General features: G+C 39.0%; 1 protein-coding gene across 1 annotated transcript in view; it reads left to right on the forward strand.

The window, feature by feature from the left end:
• Window positions 1–16,109, forward strand: part of FAM13A (family with sequence similarity 13 member A) — a 250,247-nt gene that overhangs the window by 65,038 nt on the left and 169,100 nt on the right. Inside the window, exon 5 of the mRNA XM_081109434.1 lies at window positions 6,239–6,392. Within this exon, the coding sequence (XP_080965560.1) occupies window positions 6,239–6,392 (154 nt within the window). The remainder of the gene's footprint in view (window positions 1–6,238; window positions 6,393–16,109) is intronic.

A 16,109-nucleotide genomic window follows, 5' to 3' on the forward strand; every position in this document is an offset into this window, starting at 1 on the left:
AGAAAATTCTTTATCGTACAAATTCTTGTTCAGAAAATTACAATAAAGATATCCCAATCTTCATGTTCTTGAGTATATCAATTTCTATCTGATTTTTATCATTGCAGGTTTAATAACTATTGTTAAGAATAATAATCAGTTATTTTTCACTATTTTGGTTGAAACCATGTATCTAAAATATATTGAAACATATCTAGTTATCCAGTATGAATTTTTTTAAATCATTTATCCACCCAGTTGACAACTTGATGTCAAATATCTGGATATTTGAAAAATATCTAAATTATGTGAAATTTTTCAGTGTATCCAGAATATTGATTATTACATAGACATAGTTGGGTAATTGTTGGGTAATCTGGAACCTTCATTTAGGAGGTTTTATCTTTTATTGGAACTTTTGAGGAGAAAATACTAACTCATCACTTGGATTAATTAGTGGCAATATTTATAAAAGCCACAATGTGAGGGGAGGGAAAATGAAACCTGATATACATGATATAAATTGAATACCTAGAAACACCTCCATCGGTGTTCTAAGAAAGAAAACACTGCCCACGGTGCAGCCAGGTACATAAACAATTCTGGAAATTTTTGTTTCTACCGTCCCACATTAATTCCAAGAAACATTGGGAGCCTTTAAAAAAAATCTTCCACGCTCTAACCAGTTTGGCTCAGTGGATAGAGCGTTGGCCTGCAGACTGAAAGGTCCCAGGTTCGATTCCGATCAAGGGCATGTACCTTGGTTGTGGGCACATCCCCAGTAGGGGGTGTGCAGGAGGCAGCTCATCAATGTTTCTCTCTCATTGATGTTTCTAACTCTCTATTCCTCTCCCTTCCTCTCTGTAAAAAATCAATAAAATATATTTTTTTAAAAATCTTCCAGCTTTCCATTTATACTAAATTTTTATTTATAACATATAATGAATATAGGTCGATCACAATAGACTCATAGGTAGGACAGTATACATTTGGCAACATTTACCTTTTAAAGTGGTTATTCAGCCTGAACTCCAGTGATTGCTTTCAATAATAGATCTTTTTTTTTTTAATTTTTCAAAGAACTGCCTAAGGGAGAGTGTTCCAACATGTCAGCATTTTTTAATTGCAAAATAATAAGAAGTTAAGGACATAATATTTGCATGGAATGAATGTGGACAAGATTGGGCAATGTGATCTAGTGATAATGCAATTAGGTACATTCAGTCCTGGGTGTACAATCATATTCTAATTATATTGAAGAACCACATGATGACAGTACAAAGAGAGGTTACAAGTGAAGTATCTCATTACTCTTTACCTACTTAAGCCTTTTGTTAACGACTGAGATTAAGACATAGAAGACTTTATGCATATAAAATAGTCAATAAAACAAAGCTGAGAAGAACATGTTGACTAGGAAGGTTAGAAATAAAAGATTGAAGAAGACTACAGAAATGTTATTTCTTTTTAACGTATCATAGATGCAAAAATGGCAGAAAATTTAGCTAATTGATATTTACAGTAAACTAATGCTTAGCCTTAAACTTTGATTCTCAAGAGAGATAAGGACTAGAAAGACCTAGCAACCAGAAAGAACAGCAGCTCTTGTGAAAATACTGGAGCATTTTATCCAATTGAAAATTCAGGATAGACCAGCATTGTTACTGTTAAATGCTTACTCTACATAATAAAAAAACTTGGTATGCTTATTTATAGTTTGAAAGCACTTTTTAAAGTTGCATTTCTTTTTTTTAATACATTTTTTATTGATTTCAGAGAGGAAGGAGAGGGAGAGAGAGACAGAAACATCAGTGATGATGAGAATCATCTACTGGCTGCCTCCTGCACACCCTGCACTGGGGATCGAGCCCATAACCCGGGCATGTGGTCTGACCAGCAATCAAATCAGTGACCTCTTGGTTCATGGGTCAGTGTTCAGTCACGGAGCCACACTGGGTGGGCCAGATTTCATTCTTCTTTATAGCCAAGTGGTATTCTCTCCTGAATATGTACCACAGCATTTTTAACACTATCTACTGATGGGCACTTGAGTCGATTCCATATGTTGGTTATTTTAAATAATGCTGCAATAAATATAAGGGTACTTATATTCTTTCAAATTAGTGTTTTGGGTTTCTTCAGATATATATATATACCGAGACTTGGAATCACTGGGTCATAAGGCAATTCCATATTTAATTTTTTGAGGAGCCTCCACTTTGTTTTTTATTTTAGACTAGAGGCCTGGTATACAAATTCAAGTACAGTCCCTAGGCCTGGCCTGTGATCAGGGCCATCTTCCCCAGCTGCCTGCAGCCGCCCCTGCCCCCCGCTGCCACCCACCCCCGGTTCCCCGTTCGCCATCAGGCGAGTGGAACCTGCCAGCTGCGGGGAGGGACCAAGAGGTCAGCCATTCTGCCTGCTCCCTGGCCCTGCCCCTCCCCCCAGTTCCCCATTTGCCATTGGGCAATTGGAGCCTGCTGGCCCGGGAAAGAGACCAAGAGGTGGTCAGTGCGCCTCATAGTGACTGGCCACCCGAGGCTTGCCTGCGCCTCGGGCCGGCCCTGGGGGGCTGGGGGGCTGAGGGGACTGGGCGCCGCCATCTTGTGGCTGTGGGCACCTCCATCTTTGAGGGCAGGGCAGTAATTAGCATATTCCCTCCTTATTGGCTATGGGTGCCACCATCTTTGTGACAGCATGAGTGTCAATTACCATATTCCTTCTTTATTGGATAGGATATTTGTTAACAACAGCACCCCACTTCCAGGAACCAAACTCTGTATTAGTTTTCAATTATTGTGAACAAAGCAACACAAATTTAATGACTTAAAATAATAAACATTTGCTGTGTCACAACTTAGCTGGGTCATCTGCTCTTGGTCTTACAATGCTGAAAGTAAAGTATCAGCTGGACTGTATTTTCAATGGAGGCTTGAGTTGCGGGGAAAAAATCTGCTTTCAAGCTCATTCACATGTTAACGTAAAAAACATTCAAACCTGTAAAGAGTTGTTTGTGAATTAACTGTCAACAATTGCCAGGAAGCAATATCACAACGGATTGGGATAGTGCTCCAGGGAATGGCGGTTTCTCATCTATTTTTATACATTTCAACCAAAGGAGGGCACATAGGTGGGTTACATGAAATCCACTGGTGATAAATTAGAGAGGCAGGAGAAAGCAAAGTGCGGAAACTCCTAGGATTGGATAAAAAGTAAAATGATAGACACATACTTAGGTGGGTGCAGGAACAATTAACATGGTAACAATGAAGGAATTTGTGGTAACTGTCCTGGCACCCAGGCACATTAGGTTGTGCCCCAAGGGGTCCGGAAAAAGGGAAGTTATAAGTTGCCCAGACATTTCAAGGGTAGTTATTATAGATCAGTGGTTCTCAACCTTCTGGCCCTTTAAATACAGTTCCTCATGTTGTGACCCAACCATAAAATTATTTTTGTTGCTACTTCATAACTGTAATGTTGCTACTGTTATGAATCGTAATATAAATATCTGATATGCAGGATGGTCTTAGGCGACCCCTGTGAAAGGGTCCTTTGACCGCCAAAGGGGTCGCGACCCACAGGTTGAGAAACGCTGTTATAGATGCAAAAAGACGGATACATTCAGTTACGGTACAGGTTGATCTTGTCATGAAGATACTGGCCTAGGACATAACTGCCCACCATAACTGCTTTTAGTTAAAGTTTAATTTCAGACCATTCCTTGTGGTTACTTTAGGTCTCTGAGTTTGCAAGACGGCCATGCAGGCCTCTCCTGAGCTTGTCAGGTCAGCGTGTGGCCCCTTTCGTCCACACAGGTTGTTAGTAAAACTCCTTTCCTTGCAGCTGCATGAATAAGGACCTCATCTTCTACCTGGCTGTGAGCTAGAGACCTCAGGTCTACATTAGTTCCTTGCCATATGGATCTCTCACAGGCTCTTTCTGAACATAGCTTATTTCTTCAAGGCCAGCAGCAGAATCACATACAAGTTTGCTAAGATTGAGTCTTGTATGACATAACGTAATCATGGGAGTAACATCCTGTCACCTTTGCCATATTCTTTTGATCAGAAGCAAGTCACAGCGGCCAGCGTGGCTCAGTGGTTGAGTGTCGGCTTATGAACCAGGAGGTCACAGTTCGATTCTGGGTCCAGACACATGCCTGGGTTACAGGCTCGATCCCCAGTAAGGGGCCGGCAAGAGGCAGCTGATCAATGATTCTCTCTCACCATTTCTGTCCCTTTCTCTCTGAAATTAATAAAAAATAAAAAAATTTTAAAAAGAAGCAAGTCACAGATTCTGTCTACAACTAAGGGGAGTATAAGAATGTGACTCATGGGAGTCACCTTAGTATAATGTACCTAGAAGGTATTACAAGAGGGTAGATTGTGTCCCCCAGAGCAATCAAGTGATAGTCCTTGGAAACTGTAGATGTTACCTTATCTGGGGGAACGTTACAGTTGTAATTAAGATGGAAATTTTGAGATAAGGGGATTATCCTGGATTATCTGAGTGGGCACTAATTGTAATTTACTACGTGTATCCTTTATTAAAAAAAATATATTTTATTAATTTCAGAGAGGAAGGGAAAGGAAGAGAGAGATGGAAACATCAGTGATTAGAAGGAATCACTGATTGGCTGCCTCCTGCACGCCACCCCCCACCCCCCCCACCCCCCCCCACCCCCCCCCACCCCCCCCACCCCCCCCCACCCCCCACTGGCGACCATGCCTGCAACCCAGGCATAAGCCCTGACTGGAATCGAACCTGGGACCCTTGAGTCTGCAGGTTGATGCTCTATCCACTGAGCCAAACCGGCCAGGGCTACGTGTATCCTTTTAAGAAGGGGATAGAGAGCCCCGGCCAGTGCTTGTTAGTGATTAGAGCAGCAGCCGATGCACTGAAAGGTTCTCAGATTCTATTCCTGGTCCAGGGCACCTACCTGAGTTGTGGGCTTGCTCCCCGCCCCCAGACGGAGTTGGTGTGGAAGGCAACCAGTTGATATGTCTTTCACATTGATGTTTCTCTCTCTCTCCCTTCCTTCCTCCCTCCCTTCCACTCTCTCTGAAAAAGCAATGGAAAAAAATGTCCTCAGGTGAGGGTTAAAAATAATAAAAGAAGAAGGAGGTAGAGGGAGATTAGATATACACATGGAGGAAGGCCTTCTGAGGACAGAGCAGAGAGAAATTTGATGTGGGTTTTGACTGAAGATGAAAATGATGCAATCACAGCCAGGAATGCTGCCAGCCCACTAGAAGCTGAGAACAGATTCTCCCTTAGGGCCTCTCTAGGGAGTGTGGCCCTGCTCACACTTTACTAGTAATTTCTGCCCAGTAATACTGATTTTGCTCTTCTGCCTCCAGAACTGTGAAAGACTAGATTTTTATTGTTTTAAGCCACCAAATTTGTGATAATTTGTTACAGCAGCCACACAAAACTAATACAGATGGGTATTAAATGATATTTTAGTTTTGCTTTGTAAACTCATTTTACTGGTTACTGAGGTTAAATATCATTTCATAAGATTATTGAGTGTCCAGTTATTTTCTTCTATAAGTTTTTCAACTCATGATTTTGTTTCTTTTTAAAAAAATCACTTTCTTATTGTTAGTAGGAATTCTTATTCTAACTACTAATCTTACTGAAGAGATGTTTATCTTATGTATATTATGGTGTCTTCTTCATTTAGAGGTTTTCTTTTCACTTTATTTTAAATTATGGAATTTTGTTAAATACCCAAATGAAGACAGCATAACATGATATATCTTCCATGTACCCATCACTCAGCCTCAGTAACTATCAGTATTTTTCCAGTAGTATTCATCTTTTCCTTTCATTTTTTGTACATTATCTAAGAATTGTGTTGCTGTTATTTATGTGACTATTATTGCCATGATAAAATACCCCTTCTTTTTGTTATAACACTTGTTCTTTGATGCTTTTACATTTAGATAAATGTTACCGTACTTATAGCAGGTTCTAATATATACAAAGCATTATCGCACCCATGTTAACCTATACCTTCTTTCCAAACACCTGGTACTTTTCTTATTCAGCACAAGCTATTGATTCAGATCTTGGTCATCAGCAAGTGTCCTAACATCTTATGTGGCCCTCTATAGCTTGTTGAAAATCCCAGGTGTCCTTATAAGAAGGCTGGTCAATCATTGAGGAGATGTCAACATATACGCCTGGGTCAGCTGTGCTGGCATTTTTGTGTTTCCAAAGTAATTCCTCTCAAAACTTTTCCCCTTATTTTTAGTGTGCCCCCTGGGCTTGAATGCATGAAAGAGCAAGACCTCTGCAACAAGATAATGGCTACAATACTAGAAAATTACAATACCCTGTTTGAAGTAGAGCACACAGGAAATGATAACCAGAGTTGTGAAAACCCAACGAAGCTTATCATCGTAAAAGTAAGTTTGATATTTAGTGTTCAAATTGCTGTATGTTGAGTGGAAGTCATTTTATTATCTCAAAAGCACCTATCTGAGCCCAGTGCTGGGGTTGATTGGACGTACCACCTTTTTATGAAAGTCTGGTGTTACAGCAGAGATATGATACATGCTTATGTCTGTGTTCAGGAGTGCTAGCTTACTGAGTAAATTGCAAAATCCCTTCAGACAGTAAGAATTTCTATGTCTTTTTGTCACTCTTGTGTCTGGTATACTTTCAAGTTCAACCTCGGATTTTAACTCCCATATATGTAATTATTGGTAACTATCATCAGTAAAGGAGAATATTTTGAAAACCTAAAAAGGAATTCTTGACATTTCTCCCTAAATGTTTGTATCCGTTGGCTGATAATTTATAGCATATTCTTTACACATTAGGTAAATGCATGTAGGTCTCTAAAGATTTACAATTGAGGGTCAGAGGATAAACATCCAAACCAAATCCTCCAGATGAGGGGAAAAAAGGAGACATTGCATTTCTTTTTCATTTATATTGCGGTAAAAGCATGATGGAACTGATAATGGAAGGTTCCCTCAGGAGGTTTCCTGAAACTTATCAAATTTACAGACCTACTCTACTCTTGTTGATTCAATGCTAAGGACTGATTAGAGAGGTACTTGGTGTGGGTACTGAAGGGGTGTTTTCATTTCTTCTTCCATTTGAAGCATACTGTGAAGAAGAAATAAAAGGTAATGGGTATCAGGTAGCACCCTATCAAAACAGCACAAGAAGACTAAAATTAGGTTTTCTTTACTGGGGCTTATGCTCTTAATACTACAGACTCCCTGTAACAGATAGAGTGCATCTGAGAGAAGCACTTAGCAGGAATCCTGCCAACCTAATAAAAAGAACTTTAAACTGAAATTTGAGGGAAGGGAAGAACAATGCTCAGATAAAATGAAATACTTTGGAGAATATCAGGTATAATCTAAGGTAGAGGTAATATGGAAGCTGAGAAAATGTAGAGGTAATATGGAAGCTGAGAAAATATCAGTGAATCAAAAGAGAAAAGGAGGGGGGAAAAAGCCCTACTTATATCAGTTCTGCTACCAAAAAGAAAAAAGGAAAGGAATTATTTTTTAAATAGAAAAAAATTTACCTTAAATTTGTTTTTTCATTTCCTGCTGTACTTAGCAAGGGGTCTCTTTTTAAAATGTTAAAAAGTGATTGGCTTTCTTCCAGCTATATCTTTGATGCTTTATAATACTCATACCCTGTAAATAGGGCTGATAAAATAATAAGGTAATCTTCAATTATAATGAAAATAGATAAGCAACACAAACTTGCTGAGATATAGATAATCTCTGGACTATGTCAACAGATTATATGTTGAGATATATGGGAGAGTGCCCTTGCTTGGAAATCCTTGAGTTTGTAGGTTTAAGCATGGTGGAGAACATAGCATGAGAGTACAGATTAAGACGCATAAACTGATACTACTGTGGGAGCCAAATACAGATAGATACCTTTGATGAATATGACTGCTACTCTCCTGATGCAAGTTTCAGATCTGGTCTAGAGGCAGACAGCTGTCACGATTAGAAATCACATGTGTATACTCTGGAGTCATTCTGCTAAGGCAGAATATTTGATACTTTTTTTTTAACTGATCTTGCTCAGAGTCTTATTTCTGAAAGGGTGGATAATGCAACAGGGGGATGAGATTTTATGGATTTAGTTGTAACCAATAAGGATGAAATAGAAGTTGTGGAAATTATTTTAACAGGATGTGCCAGTGCCATTTTAGGGCCTCAGATAATGAAGAATATGCTAGCCACAGCTTGATATGTAAAACTGGCCATTGTTTAGAAAGCAGGTTTTTTAAATTCCTAAGATCATAGTGAAACCAAAACATGGGATGTTGAGGCTGAGTTCGTTGTCTAGAGAAAACGAAGAATGAAGTCGCAGACAAAAACAGCAGATCAACGTTTATTGAGAAAAGCCTGTCCTGGGAAAGTTCCAGGAGCAGGCCAGTGTTACAGTCGTGAGTAGTTCAGCATCCAAGCTGACTAAAGTCTGTTATAGTCCATGTGTACTGGCCCACATGGCATAAGCCACACGGGCACGGGGATGTGCTCCCCCACAACAGGAATGTCAGGTGTCCATTGTGGCTATGCAGGGGGAGAGAAGACGGGAGGAAGCATGCACACCTTTTTGTACATATGCTTCTTAGTTCCTGATTGGTCCTTTCATACATTTTAAAGCTCATGCCCCTCCTTCTCCGCACAGTGGGGTTCCCTGATTCTCCTGTCTCTGCCCCCATGGTCCCACCCCATCTACCTCGCTGCTTCTGTCTCCTCAGTAGTAACAGATTAAACCAAGAGAAGGTAGATTAAAAAGGAATTGGGAGGCTCACAATGAAATCATTAACACACTGAAAAGTAGTAAAAATGAAAGGGCAACTAAAAAATGTTATTATTCCGATTGTTCTCATGAGTTCAGCTTTTAGAGAATGTGTACAAAAAAAGGAAACAGGCACAAAGCAAGTGAAAAAAATACACAAGAGTGGCAGAGATCTAAATGTTTGAGCTGAGACTGAGGTATAAAACGGGGAAAGGCATTTTTAATGGGGAAGGTACTAACTGCCCACTGACACACCTTTGTGTACCCCAGTATAGGAAACAGAGGCAGTGTTGAATGACATTTTTCATGATATTTTTTTGTGGGCTAAAGGGAGATTTGGGGCGCAGACAACTATAAATTTGATTGTGTTTGGACTTGGATCGAGAACTTTGACCACAGCATTGAAATGTGGATTGGTGTTTTAACTTCAGGGAAGGTTACTACATTTGTTTGTGTCATCAGTTCTTTAATCATTGACTTGATGAGCATATTTGCATGTGAAATAAAGCTGGAGGGGCGGGAGTGGGGTGGAGAGGGGTCAGTGGGAGGAAAGGGGAGTACATCTGTAATACTTTCAACAAGAAAGATACTTTTTTTTTTAAGTTGGAAGAATATAGGTCAGATGTTGGATATCTACATGTATAGAGTAACAAAATGGTATTGTTATATTGTAAATCAGAAGACGCCTTAATCAATAAGCCAAATTTATTTGGAGTCCTGTTCATTTTCGCTAGCACTAGCAGGCCCAGAGGGACTCTTGCTTCTCAAATTCTTGGGCCCAATATGGTGGAAGTCTTTTCAATTTGTATTTCAATTTGTTTTTCAGCTCTTTGTTTTCCAAATTTGGAATGAGACTTCCGGACCTTCTGAGAAAAAGTCCTGTTTGCTGGGACAGGGCCATGAGACCATATCTCAAGGCCTGACCTGGTGCCAGCACTGACAACTCTGTCTGGGGCATATTTTATGGCCTCTCTGGAATGGGGAGTAGTCTTATTTTTCCTATTAAGCAAGAAAATGTTTACAGAGTAGCAGGGTTAAAGTTAAACAGCACATTTTACCCAAGATGGAGGTTACTATGCTTCAGTACGTGTGTAGTGCATGTGTTTGCGCACACAGCTATTTCCCTCTGGCTTCAAAACAAAACAAAACACACAACAAACACCATTTTATTTGGACCTGAAGCTAAGTGCTGGGGTCAGATGGGCCCCTCCCTCTGGCCCAAGGGATGGATGAATCATAAATGGTCTTAAATAGGGTGGTATTATAATCACTCTTTAGTTACTGATTGACTAAACGTCAGAAGAGACATTTTACCTTACATGAAGAGGTAGATTTAAGGTAAAGTGTGCTGGGGGCAGAGGGCCTCTGGGAAAAATTTTCATCTCTGATAACAAAAAAAAACAAGAATGGTTTATGAGATAAGAGCTGTAGTTGCCTCTGGGTGCAGTTAAGGGTGGTGGCAGTGGTGATGATGAACCTGGAAAGTGCTCTAGAGAGCTCTCTGTGGTTGCGAAAATGTTCTATATATCCCAATAGGGATGTGCGTTATGTGGGTGTACACATTTGTCAAAACTCCTTCAGCTGTGCAGTTATGATTTATATATTTTCCTGTACGTAAATTAATTTTAATTTAGGAAAGAGAGAAGAGAGTAGGCCTCTGAATCAGAATGCCCACCTCTCCCTCTGCTTTTGGATGTTTTCATGCCCAGGGCTGCTGCCACCATCTTTTGTCTTTGAGGCATGAATGCATCAGGATACAGGGGTTGGCAACTAAAGAAGGGAAAAGTCTGGGTTCCTCATCACTGCTCATCTGCTGAACCAAACCTGACCACACATACCTCTGGACTTTTAGTTACAGGAGGGAAATAATTGTCCTCATAGTATAAACTATCTAACTTAGGTGTAGTATTTTGGTTCTTGCACTAAAAGCCTGATGCAGTCATAATTGGAAAGTAGTGTACGTAGGTTTGTAAACTGATTTGCACCAATAGAGCCAAGAAGAGACCCAAATAATAATAGCTAAACTGAAAATCATCCACAGATTTTAGTTAACTTTTAGCAGAGTACAAAATGTCAGTGTGATGTGATTGCCAAAAATAACTACAGATTCATTCACCAAATATAACAGTAGTATCCAGAACAAAGAATATATGTGTCACTGCAGTTGGTGTAGGTACAAGCAATAGCTGCAGTGTTATGTCTGATTTTGAGTACTACATTCTAACTCTCCTGACAGTCCTGACGATCTCCTGGTCCTCATTTATCCTAATTAAATGTATATTTGTCTGGTTGACTGTTGTACTTGAGTTTCCCTACTGCTGATGACTTCTAAATCGTAATTCTAGGCCCAGCCTAGCAGGAGAGCAATAGAGCCATATTTCCCACTACCTATAAAAAGCTTTACACTGGCCTGTGTGTTCAGTGGTTAGAGTATTGCCTGCACACCAAAGGGTCATGGATTAGGTTCACAGTCAAGGGCACGTACCGGGGCACAGGTTCCATCGCCAGCCCCAGTAGGGTGTGTGGGAGAGGCAACCAATCTATGTGTCTCTCTCACATCGCTGTCTTCTCTCGCTCTCTCTTCCCCACCCCCTTCCCACCACCCTCCCTCCCACTCTCTCTAAAAATCAATGGAAAAAACATCCTCGGGTGAGGATTAACAAAACAAAAAATAATTAATTAATAAAAAGCTATGTTGGTTACTCAAATTTTTCACACCAAAAACATCTCCAAAATTTTGTCTGTGTTCTCCCTTCTCCAACCTTTATTTGCCAGCCCCTGGCCTACCAAGCTGTAATCTTTACATTTATCCTTAACTCCTGTCCCTTTCTCTTTCCCACTGGGACTCACATTCTATGTTAGACATGTCTCTGGAAATTAGTGTCTTCGTCCACCTACTACCAGTACTTTGGAGTAGGCCCTTTTCATAGCCACACAATTTAATTGTTTTCCCACTTCTACATTCACCCCCTTCCCATCTTCTTTCTACCAGTGATAGAATTATGTTCCTAAAAACAAACCTGACCATAATGTACTCCTGCCTTACGTAAGCAAAGCTTTTGCTATTGTTCTGCTTCCCACCCTTTTGCTGATAATATGCAATTAGACTCCTTTACTTGGAATTCAGGCCCTTTACACTGTCCCCTAACCAAACTTACCCCTTAAATACTCGAATGAATATTGATGGTTCTTGTCTCTTTCTGTTCCTCTGATCTGTCTTTAGTCTCCTTTGAGAACTTTTCTCAGAATTAAACATTGTTATTTCCTAGGCTCGGTCCTAGATCTTCAATCCAGAGCTCTCCCTTGGCAGATCATACAAATATACCGAACCGCCTAGCCATCACTTGCATTTTCCCGTCCTATGGATTATCTCATCGTCTTTTCTTGCCTTTGAGGTCTAATGATCCACTTGTTTCCTGGAGCTTCATGAATGGCCCGTCTATCCACACAAATACTCGAGGTTGATGACTGTCAGTCATTAAAAGGAGTTAATTCTACTGCCTGAGAATCTCTTAAACCTCTCCCACCCCTCACAAGTGCTTCCTCATCACCTCTCATGTTGGATCATTACCGCAATCACCTGGTGACCCAGACTTACTATGTCAGAAACTAGGGGCAGGGCTGAAATCTGCATTTTAAAAGGCTTCCTTGGCAGTTTTAATAATCAGCCAGATTTGGGAACTGATTGATCCTTAGTAGTCTACTACAGAAGCCTTCTTACTGGTTTTACTGACTCTAGACTACCCATTGACTCCATCTTTTCTCTTCTGCTGCCTGAGTTACTGCTTATACAAATATGAACATGTCACTTCCCATATCAAAATTCTTCAGTGGTTCTTGGTCTTCCCCTATCCCTATATTATAAAATCTGAATCTTAGCATGACAGACAAGGCTTTTCATGATTGGAATCAACCTACCTATTCACACTCCTTTCCTACCACTCCCCCCCATACATTTGGTACACTAGCAGTCATTGATTAATGTAATTGTAGAAACCATGTAACTTAAGCCTCATGTTTGTCAATCTAGTTACTACAGTGCCTGGCATTGAAAATTCCACGAAATCAATGACTGGACTCTATTAATCTTATTAACAATAATGTCTATGATCATAGTTTGTACATAGTATGAAAGCAATATTAATGAATGTTTTCAAAGTAATTTGATGAAATTAGAAACATGTTAGTTCACTGAGTACTTCCTGAGTGCCATACTTAAGAAAAGGTATTAAATACTTCTAAAGTCTTTAACAGTTCTACAGAGAGCACTGATATTAGGATAAGAAGGCTTATGTCTGTGTAATGTGCTACTCAGCAGTATGACTGGGTAATTTATAATACCTCTGTTTTTCTTTCCTGTTATCTAAAATGGTGAAAATCCTATAGAGTTATTGTGAGATTCAAACTGTTTATGGTAGTAAGAAGATTTTCAAAGCCAGTTAAGTACTCTAGAAATATAAAAGCATTTTTTGTTTGTTTGGCTGTTAATATTGGTTGAAGAGTAACTAATGAAGCTATTGGCTTATTTGAAATGATCTGGTCAAAGATACTTCATTAGTTATATAAATAAACTTTAGAGCACAGAGGTCTGAACTCCATCTGGAATTCGGCAGAATGGGTTAGAACTTCCAATTTGTGTAACTCTGGGCAGATTACTTAATTTCTCCTTTACCTTTGATTTGCTCATCTGTAAAATAGGGAAAGTATCAGTAACTAATTTAGCCATTTTTGTTACATTTGAAAGAAATAACGATAGCAAGTCTTTAATAAATTTTTAGCATAAAGAAATCATTAGGGTCACATCACCTTTATGATATTACCTTATGACACCTTACTTCTCTTTACCTTAAACATCAGGCTTGATAATAGAAAAAAAGACAGAGAATCAAAAGCAGAAAAATGAAGTTGACAATCAGGTGTGTTACTCATGACAGAGGAGTCTCTGCTTCTAGACATTTTTTGCCATTTAGATTCTAGTTTTCAGGGCATGGTTAGATTAATTATCCTTTTAGCTTTGGAAAGAATCTGCACCCTCAATAGACAGAAGAATGTGATTTTAGTATTTAATGTCTACCTAAATCTGCTTTTAGAAAATGAACCATTAATAATAAAAAAAAACACAAAACTCTTTTAAGTGAAATTTTTGTGAAAAAATGGGATATTTCAGTGACTCTGAAATAAATCACTAGGATTTCAGTACGTTGCTGAGGACAGGAAGTGAAGTGAGGAGCTGAAATCCTTCCACACAGAAGTAAGGCATGGAGGGCTTGTGTAACGGTGACCAGACATTTCTGACTAGACCATAGGAAGTAGCACTAGGGAGCTGTTTACCAGAGTAAATTAGAATGGTGTGTAACTATGAAGTTTAACTATTCCAGTAGCAATGGAGTCATAATAGGCATCATAAAAAATGTTTGGGTGTTTGTCATTGTTTGATACTTTGTGATTTGGCTGTGTTGTCTCCTTGTGTGTATGGGGACTTACATGGGGAGAAAAACTGATTCCTGCCCACCGAAAAATACTAGTTCTTATTTTGAAAACCTAGGAACTCAGAGATAGCACTAAATTGAAATTTGCTTGCTCATTTTTTCATATCAGACCTTTCTTGGGATAGTGAGGTACACTTTTTAGATTAGTTCTGTTTGAAGGTTAAAAAATATTAAATGATTCTAAGAAAAACGAAGATAAAATAGCATGATAGAGTGTCATTTGCTTGCATGACCCACATAGGCACTTTCTAGTAGTGGAAACTGATAAGATTACCAGTAAGTAATAAAAGCAGTATTAAAGGTTATTACCTTAGGGTGGTGAACACACAGTACAATATACAGAGGATGTGCTGTAGAATTGTGTACTTAAAACCTGTATAATTTTACTGACCAATGTCACACCAATAAATTAAATTAAAATAAATAAATAAAGATTATCGCGTAGCTTGGAGCAGTTTTATGGTCCAAGATTTAGATCATAGCCACATATTTATAATTCATGTTGCTGTTAATTTCTTCTCCCCAGATGTTTTTGTTTTATAGAGTGTTTACAGATCAACACTAGGAAGTCATGTCTGCTCAGGAATCATGGGAATAGGTCTATCTGTCAGGTGTTAAATTCCTTCTCTCCTATTATGGGGATATTTAAAAGATGACAGGCTAAATTGCTTTGGTTATGAAAACATTATGTTATGTAGCCTTTAAAATGTTTACAATGAGACGGCAGCACTTTGAAACTCACACCTCAGAACCTGCCTACTTGAAATCATTAGTGCATGTATTTGGCAAATACAGACTCTAAGTAAATATTTAGGATTTTCAAAGATCACTGGTAGTTGTTTTAGAACTGAATTTCTGCGATTTCCTTCATTTGGCCTCCTAAGAATAAAAGTGATACTTCTGTGGACCAGATGTACCTGGAAAGAATAGCGTATAAATTCCCAGCTCTTTTATTCATTGGTTAAAATAATTCTGGGGTGGTTCCCCTTCAGGAGCACTCCCAGCACGTTTTTAGTCTCCCTTTTCTTTTCTCCCAGCCTGTTACCTTTGCTTTCCCTCTCCTAAGCTCCAAGGGACCTAATTTTGCTTCTGTAACTTGTTTCCTGAGTCTATGCAGTCCAACTGGCTCATTGCTACTACTTTTGTAATCTTCTCTTATAATTTTGAAAAAAAAGTAATAATAATTTTGGGTGTATGTTTTGCTAGTGTAGTGTTTTCAGAACTTTACCCCAAGCGGATTCTTCAAAATCACTGTAATAGTTCTAGTAACTTAATAATGAGACCCTTATTGTCTACCTTCTCCCTCTGTTACTACCTATTCCGCTGATGATCACCCAAATAAATTACTTGTCCTCAATCTTTGTTTTAGGGTCTACTACTGGTTGAGGTTCTAAGACATCTCAAATTCTTCTCCCTTTATGAGCCCTCTCTCATTCTCCAGGTACAGTTAATCTCAGTCTCCTGTTGTCTTGGAGGTGCCTTCTTTCTCCTGTTAGAGCATGCTTTACTTTCTGCCTTGAGTGAGTTACTTTTGTTTCCTGTTGTATTGCATTGTAAGTTCTTTGAGGATAAGAACAATATCTTATATTTACTTGGCTTTTCTCTAAAAGTTGTGGAGTAACATACATTCTTGCACCTTCCAACACATTTATTCTAGTTCTTTAATTGTACCATGTGTGTATAAATAAAATGTAACTCAAACTTATTTTAGGGAAGTCATAGTAATTACTCAGGTGATTTGCAATGGTTCACATTTGTAGAGTATATGATAAAAGTGTTCTTAAAAGAACTCTACCTAACTAATATGTCAGTTAATCAATTCTCTTATTTTCATGTAAAGCATAC

Source organism: Myotis nattereri (assembly GCF_964212035.1).
Source record: "Myotis nattereri genome assembly, chromosome: 1".
NCBI classification, from domain to species: Eukaryota; Metazoa; Chordata; class Mammalia; order Chiroptera; family Vespertilionidae; genus Myotis; species Myotis nattereri.